Source organism: Ipomoea triloba, chromosome 9 (genome assembly GCF_003576645.1).
Source record: "Ipomoea triloba cultivar NCNSP0323 chromosome 9, ASM357664v1".
Classification (NCBI taxonomy): Eukaryota; Viridiplantae; Streptophyta; class Magnoliopsida; order Solanales; family Convolvulaceae; genus Ipomoea; species Ipomoea triloba.
Genome location: NC_044924.1, coordinates 27130579 through 27139303, shown reverse-complemented (window position 1 = coordinate 27139303; position 8725 = coordinate 27130579). Strand labels below are relative to the sequence as shown.

The window sequence follows — 8725 nt, the reverse complement described above, 5'->3', positions numbered from 1 at the left end:
CAAAATCACTACTAAATATTCATAAAGTTATCATTGCAAGTTTATTAAGTTATTACTATAAATTTATAAAGTCATTATTGTATGTTCATTAAGTAACTATAATTTATAAAGTCACTATTATAAGTTAATAAATTCATTACTGCAATTTAATAAAGTTATCATTGCAAGTCATTACACCATTATTGAAATGACATATTATTGTAAAAGAATAAACTTAATGTAAGATCGTCTCAAATAAGTGATGAAGCGTGTAATACTCTTTAACTAAAACATAGTACTTTTCTGTGGGCTAATAAAAAATATTACTCCGTACATTTTAACTATAAGTATTACATACACATCTCATAAGACCTACTCATTGAAACAATATATCAATATAAGTGTCATTTAAAATATTTCAATGAGTTTATATATATTGATTTTAATTATTTGTAAAAAAGGAATAGAAAGTAATATATTTAGTATTATTTATGAACTTGTATTTTATAAATATATTTAAGTGATACATATTAATTAATCGATGTCATTTTATGAACTTGTAAGTCTTGTCTTTTAAAAACTTTTATAAACTTACAATGTTATTTATATATAGATATATTCCATTTTTTTTTCTAGATTTATAAGTGGCCGTCTACTTTTAATCTTATTTTATTATAACATCCATCTTTAGTTTTAATATTATTGTGACATGACCATTTAATTTAGTAATCGAGACTATTTGACATAAATTATTTACAATTCAAATTTTTTATAATATTTAATTTACTTTTAGTGTGTAAAATGATGTAAAAGGAAAGCTGCACCTTTTGTCCTTGAATTAGAGTAATACGGAATGTCCACTAACAAAAGCCTAGAAAGTTTTGTTACCAACAGAGAATATACCTAAACTAAAAACCCTCAGAGCTCAATCAACATAATCTGAACTCAACTCAAGGTCAAGTAGAAATGAACACTGAATTGGCACTAACCAAATTCAAACAGATCATTTTGGCCTCATCTCACTTGACCATGTTGTTACTGGTACAAGATGGGCAAACTGTGCAGAAAACCGGGTGATTTGGCGATTTTGCGCACGACATTGAACATATAATTTTCAATGTTCGATTCTGTCAATCCTCAAGAACATATCTATTCCTCCTTGCGCCAAATGCAATCCGCTGTGTAATATCACAAAACATGCAGGTTAATGAAACAATGGTTTAATGAAGAAAAGCATCTGGCGCTAGAAGAAGGGTGTTAAAGAGTCCTACATTGAAAATATAAGAGAGAACATATGGGTTTATAAGGTCATGATTAGACTAGCTAATTGATTGGATTCAGTCTTTTAGTGTAGACTGACCCATGTGCATTATAGCCCCGCCCAATCTTTAGATTGTAACATGGTATCAGAGCATGTTCGGTGCAGGCTTTTGGTGAACCAACTTTGTGTTCACCCAGTTGTCGTGATGTTGGATTTAGTCCGGTCCAATCTTATAGATTATAACAAGCGCAAATGAAAATGCAGGCTTTTAGTGAACCAGATGCAATTCGTGGTATGATATCACAAAATATGCAGATAAATGAGCAATTTTTCATGTAGAAAAGCATCTGTTGCTGGAAAAATAAGAGCAAATGAAAACGTGGGTAGGTTTTTGGCCTACTTAACTGAGAATATCTGGGAATATGCTTTCAATCCGGTGAGAAATCGAATGTAAGTAGGTTTCGTTGATCCACTGGTGGGGATAGACCTAATATTCGGGACAAGATACTCAGCAACCTGTAATGAGCAAAGAAAGTAATGGGAAAGAAAATTATAAAATGCATCATCACAAAGTAGCAGAAAACAGGGAGAGGAGAAATGGGAAAAATGCTAATGGTGTTAGTAGCAAATATAACGCCAATGGTATAACGTTTGCGAAATATGGCATGAATGCTAAATATTGGCAACTCTCAAGGAATGAGAACAAAATCTTACCACATCTGGCGGCTCTGCCAAAATGTTTATGAAAAATTTGGCCTGCATTAACAAATAGCTGTTTAACAACGGGCCTCGAAAAGCAAAGAACAGAAGATGGTGTGATCATGTTTTAGTATACAAACCTGCTTTGTGTTAGCACCAGACATGAGAAGATCGGTCGTGACCATTCCAGGCTGCCCAGAAAGTGATTGAACAAATGAATGTGAAAATTGTCAAGAAAAAGATAGCATAGCCAAAGGTTATGAGTCAAATGGTTCCACTGAAGCATTTAAAGGAAACAATTGATTTAATGACATTCTTGCACAATGGAATCTCCCTATCTTCGTGATAATCTTTCATATTCATTCTGAGAATTTTACAATCCTTTGTTAAAAGGTATAATTATCGTAAGCTACAACATCCGTTATAAATAAGTAGGTAAATACAGCAACACATACCGAGAGGTTGTGCACTAAAACAGTTTTTACATCTTGCATCTCCAATTCTGCCTGCAGAGCAAGAAAGAATTTTCATGAGTTAACGCAACTCTATCTATATTTCTAAAACAAAAACCAATGGATGGGTGTGACTTCTTCTCACATGCTCATTTATGTTCTTAACAGCCTCTATCTAATTCTAACCACGGGCAAATAAGCAGGGTGTCCACAAAGTGGACCGAACAAGCTCTAGTACCATGTTATAATCTAATATCGGGCCAATGTTACTCAATTGGGTTGTAGTGCACATGGACAAAACCACACTAAAAGACTGAATCCAATCAATTAGTTAGTCTAACTCATGGCCTTATAAACCCATAGGGACTCTTAACAAAATACAATGGGAGTTCAAAGTCCGGCCTGAAAGAGGAAAGGAGAAGACATGCCACTATACAAGATCTAGCCTCCACCGAAAGTGAACAGTGAATTCAGCACAAATGCATTAATCAACTGAAGTTTTGCACCCAAGAGAAACTGTACATGTTTGAACTTACAGGTATTCATACTGAATATATCAAATTTCATGATATGGTTTCGGGAAATATAAAACTAATTTGGGATTTAGTCTTTAGTAGATAATAGGAAGTATCACAAGAGAAACATATCCGATTATGGATATCATTCTTCCTCATATCTTGTGAAAATTTTGGACTATTATTGGCAGCAAGCATAATGTAAGTACAAACAACAAATATTTTTTTTTTTTTTTTAAAAGGGAAGGACTTGACATGCCTGCAATGATTTTGTTAGGTGTACCACACTTCGCTTAGTTGCACCATAAGCTGCAAATCTGGGAAAAGTAAACAAAAGAAATAAATTAATAAACAAATCTTTATGTTTGTGACTGAGGCTGGCTAATTAGCCAGCTACAAACATCATATTCAGCCAAAAAATAGCATAAGTTTACTGGCAATTTTTCTTATGTCAATGTTGCAAAATAGTAGTACAAATTGAGAAGCAAAAAGGAGATTGAGATCAAAACTAGTAAAAATAGTAGTACAAATTCCGAAGCAAAAAGCTACAAACATCATATTCGGTTTCGGTTATTAAGGTAATAATAAAAAATTAAAATAAATAAATAAATAATCGGTCAATTCTATTTTTCGGTCAGTTATCGGTTTTTCAAGAGAAAACCGAAAGATTAATCCAAAGAAGGGGGGGATCTAACCTCATCCCATTTACATTTTGCAAGTCCATAGTCCATCACATATAATGTATAAATATAGTCCATTTATATCTCACTAAACTACTATTGTACTTCAGGCCATTAATCTTAATGGATTACAAAATACTAAGATATTGTTTGTTTGCTTTATTTAATTTAGTCATTTAGCATTAATCAAATAAATTTAGCCATTTTACCAAAAAAAAAAAAATGGTTATATTTAACCAACCGAAAACCGTCGGTTTCGGTTATATGAGTTATTGTGATTGGTCGATCGGTTTTTGATTGGTTATGAAGGTTCGGTTATTTCGGTTATTAACTGAAAACTGACCAATGCTCACCCCTAAATTTATGTACCTAAAAAAAGAGACTTTCATCTCATATTTTGCCATCAAGATGCAAGCAACATCAGACTATAAAAGTTGTGTCGCCTAAATAATATTGATCTTAACTGAAAAGAAATGCAACGTTTGCATCAAACAAAATTTCTAATGATAGGCGCAGTATTCCTAATAAGTTCCACAGTCTATTGTTGACAGCATACTAATTTGGATGGAATTTAAAGATAAAGAAGGATACCTGGGGGTTGGCCTTCCATCGGAACCAGCTCCATCAATATTAAATACATGACCTCCTCGAGGCTGACTAAGCATCATATTTATAGCCTAAAATAATTGCGCGTTAGAAATAAAAACTACCATTCAAATTCCGAATGATTCCAAAACCCGTAGATTTCTTTACCTCTCGACAACATATCATCAAACCGAGAGTATTTGTGGTGACAACTTCACTGCAAACAAATTTCAGCTACAGCAGAATATCAAAACGAGGTATTACCAAAAATAGGTGTAAAAGTTTACATTAAGTCTTCATCAGAAGCTTCAACTAGTGGCTTGTAGCTATATGCATTTGATCCAGCATTATTAATCTGCACCATTTTCAAGGCATTGAAAGAAGAAGCAACATCAGAAAATCGCATTCATAGTCTCACAATAGATAAAGCTGAAATGAGAGTTAATAAAACAAGAAAAACAAATAAAAAAGAGCGCGATTATGTTTGGTAAATAAATGCATACACCTAGTAGCTTGATACTTGAATAATTGCTAAGGCTTAGGCTTGCAGTTTCAAACTTCATATGAATGAAAATCCAAATTGACCTAATACGTGATTTTACTAATTGGAGAAATTCTCCATTTTTTTTAGAAAAATGGAAAACTGAAGAAACGAAAACAAAAAAATAATGTGTTTACTTGTACATTTCTCCAATTTGAAAATAGAGAGTGGAGGATGGAAAACTAAACTGGAGAAATGAAAAATTGAAGAATTGAATGCAAATGTTTTTCAAGTTCAAATTTTCTAAAACACTCCACCCTTAAATCTTGCAGATATATCTACATAGCTATCTACATGTGCCAGAATAATCTTATACTTACAGAAGAAATTCAGACCAAAAGGACAACACTTCTATATTATGGGAAAGGAAGACGTGCTCAACTTTACCTCTATTTACGGATATGATTTTCCCGGGGATTCAACCCATGATCTAATTGTTAAATATGTGACCACTTAGGGTGGCCACCATACAACGCACAACAATCAAAAAAAGAATCGCATTTTGTCAATATCCTTGTGTATATGATTATATATAGGTACTATCACAATTTAAAAATGCACCAAACTATTAAAATAACTCTACTGGCAGATTCATATTATGTAGAATTAATTTTAATGATGTAAGAATAGAAAAGACATTTCTCTATAATAAATAAAAGGTCAAGAACAAGTACCCATATATCTATGTATTTAAGGTTTTGCTTTGCAAATGCAACTAAACTTTTTACATCCTCACTATCACGAACATCACACTTAGTGCCCTGCCAAGAGAAAAAGATCACATTAGATGAGTATGGTAATCTTCTTCACATAGTAGTCACAGATCATTATCCATTATCCATTACTTTTGCGATGAATATGTCATAAAGCAAGAACTGGATAGAATGTTGAACAAGTGAATGCAACTAGCCAAAATGTAAAATAACTATGATTATTTCATAGTAATGGCTTAATGTTGCATGTGATAACAGGAAATAAAAAATTGTCAGGGAATAGGGGTGAATAGAAAACAAAATGGTTGTGATGGAGGTACCCACACATGCTGCTTCCCTGTTTCATTCCTTAAGCTTTCAAGGGCAGAGTCCACTCTATCAGCTGTTCTTGAAAAATCAAAGTTTTAAAATGAGTCAAAACACACGTAATTAGATTGTAAAGCAAGTTAAAACCAATATTGCAAAATTCATTCTCTTTAATTTTAGTTCTAGGATTTCACTGGGGATATAAAGTTCACCAATTAACCAAAGGGGGAGCCGTTGCCATTAAGGAGATTTGTATGTGCCAATTACTATGTAGTGTGCCGTTGCCATTTGAGATGGGGCATTGATTCTTTGGGTTGAAAAAGATTGAGAAAGTATAAAACAGATACTACCTTGTAAAGAATAATGAGTGTTTCAAAAAAAAGAGGAGATATGTATGTGGAGAGAGAGAGAGTGAAGAAAATTAACTAATGTGAAAAGAAAACATCTTATGGCAATTCAATGTTCTAATGGTAATTCTATACAAAGACCATATGCTACTTAGCACACATTAGGCCTAGACAAGCATAGCACAGTGCCACACTCAATTGAATACAAGACAATTAAGGCATGATCATTAATCAGCAGCATCAACATTAATATTCTTCTTCCTAGCAAATTCCTATACAACAATCTTTCTTACTGTGATCAAATGTGGCCAACAACTGAACTTTCTTCTCAGATGATAGAAACTGAATAAATGTTAATGAAAAAAAGACAAAACACAAGAGAATGGGATTGTACTGTTATTTTTTTAACAAATTGTAGCCATGGTGCCTAACTCATTACAGATCCCACTCCTTCTAATTAGGTAACCCGTACCCACCTTTCTCAGACACTTGTCAGCCCTTATAAGCTCCTTCCATTCATCTATTTGCTATATGGCAAAGTCCATCGAAACTATTTATTACATGCTGAGTTGATTAGTTCATTAACAGTAATTTTGGTATGTAATCACTGAAATTTGAGTGTGAAAAGAACCAAACTGAAGCATTATTACTGCATAAAATAAGACTCTTGCCTGATCTAGAGCAAATAAGGACATTATCACCCGTCTTCAGAAATTCTTTAGCAAGTGCATATCCAATTCCTGATATGACAAATACTAGTTAATAAATAACCACACACACAATAGAGATAGAAAAATAATTGGAAGTGAATGTGAAACAAAGTAGAGATTGACTTACACCACATAAAATTAAAGGAGTCTTATAGTTTCTCAAAAGGCACAAAACCCATTCAAGGTACACTACTTTATGAGTGTATCCCTGCTCATGTAATAAACACCCCCTATCTCAATTCCACCAAAAGTTATACCATGAATCAGCGTCCACCTTGCATTGTGGACCCTAGTCCAAAAATTATGTTTCGGCAATTAATATATTATGTGTCTGCACATAATATGTTAACTATACAGATAATATGTAGTTTGCATGTAATTAACATATTATGTGACTTCAATTTATTTGCGCACACACTTATTAACATCATACACATAATTTATTAACTTAGGACACATGTTAAACGCAAATACATAATATGAATGTCATTTTGGACCAGTGTTCGCAATGCAAGTGGATCATGGTTCATGGTATAATTTGCCCAATTCCACACAAAACTCTATTCCCCAATCAAATTATATGAAGTTTAATATCCAACATCGGCTCTTATTAATTGAATTTTTTAAAATAACTTCCATTTATTGAGAAACTAATAGTAAAAATACAAAGACTGAAATTTTGGAATCAGAAACATACGCAGATCAAGCAAAATCCATTCAAGTATTCAACCTTTAGTGCGCGGAGTAACATATAAGATTCCCTTTATTAAAATAAATATAAAAAAAAAAAAATAAAAAAAAACTGCAAAGCTACCAAGACCAGACCGCATGGAAGAAAACATAACGGGAGACGAGCCAAACCTTTGGAACCGCCAGTGATCAAAACGTTGTATGGAGGAACCATTGGGTCTGTCTTCTTGTTATCTGAAGAAAATGAAGAGGAGAGGGCAGCCTCGGTTGAAACCTTAGAGTTTCCAAACGAACCCAACTTAAATCTGTACGCAGCAGTAGAAGGCGAACCAATGGGCGTGCAGAAGTGGAGAGGGTTGAAGTTGAAGAGTTGGGGTTTCGAAGAGCGGAATTCAACAAGCGAGGCAGTGGGTATGAGTGTGATTGCTGCCATTGGCGAAGACTGAAAGCGGTGGAAGAGAAGAACAGGATGATGATGAGAGAGATAGAAATGGTGGGAGAGAGACACGAGCGGTTAGGTTGCGAAAATGACTTTTGTGATATTTATATTTAGTAAGAGTAATTGTGAATGACCAAAATTCTAAAAAATTATGAAAAATTCTTGAATATTTTTTAATATTTTAAACGTACTTACAAATGATTTAGAGATTGATCCTGATCACAGAACATGTATAAATCTAAAATCACTAAATCATCTTTATATTTCAAACAAGTTTCAAATTTGTTTTCTCCATGTGTTCAAGATAAAGAGAAAATTCAAAAAAAATTATGGTTTAAATTAAGAGTAAAACTAGAAAAATGAATAAACCTGAACAAAGTAGATTAATTATCCTAAAGCAATAGTAGTTGGGCTAGTAGAACAACCAGTACTTATACGTGGACCATGCATTGTGGACCATGGGTCATAGTTGATACTGCAGTTTTGTTGAAAGGATATTGTAGTTGTGTTGAAAGGATATTGCTGTTGTGTTGAAAAGGAACTGCAGTTGTGCGGAACAGAGGCCGTGTCATTCATCTGGAACTGCAGTTGTGTTGAACAGATACTGCAGTTGTGTTGAAAAGATACTGCAGCTGTGTTGAACGGATACTGCAGTTGTGTGGAAAGGATAAACGGCCTCTGTTCCGTGCAACTGCAGTTTTCTTTCAACACAACTGCAGTATCTTTTCAACATAACTGCAGTATCCGTTCAACATAACTGCAGTATCCGTTCAACACAACTGCAGTATCAGTTATGATCATATGGTCC

General features: G+C 33.6%; 1 protein-coding gene across 1 annotated transcript; it reads right to left on the bottom strand.

Annotated features, from left to right (window-relative positions):
- Window positions 1-786: 786 nt before the first annotated feature.
- On the bottom strand, window positions 787-7986 carry LOC116028368 (chlorophyll(ide) b reductase NOL, chloroplastic). Its single transcript, XM_031270071.1, has 13 exons — window positions 7650-7986; window positions 6750-6818; window positions 5746-5807; window positions 5387-5473; window positions 4459-4526; window positions 4340-4388; window positions 4178-4263; window positions 3166-3223; window positions 2395-2445; window positions 2080-2130; window positions 1955-1996; window positions 1646-1756; window positions 787-1157 (listed from the first exon to the last, which is right to left on the bottom strand). The coding sequence occupies exons 1-13, from the start codon at window positions 7909-7911 to the stop codon at window positions 1110-1112; spliced, it is 1044 nt and encodes a 347-aa protein (XP_031125931.1). The 5' UTR covers window positions 7912-7986; the 3' UTR covers window positions 787-1109.
- Between the last annotated feature and the right edge of the window lie 739 nt (window positions 7987-8725).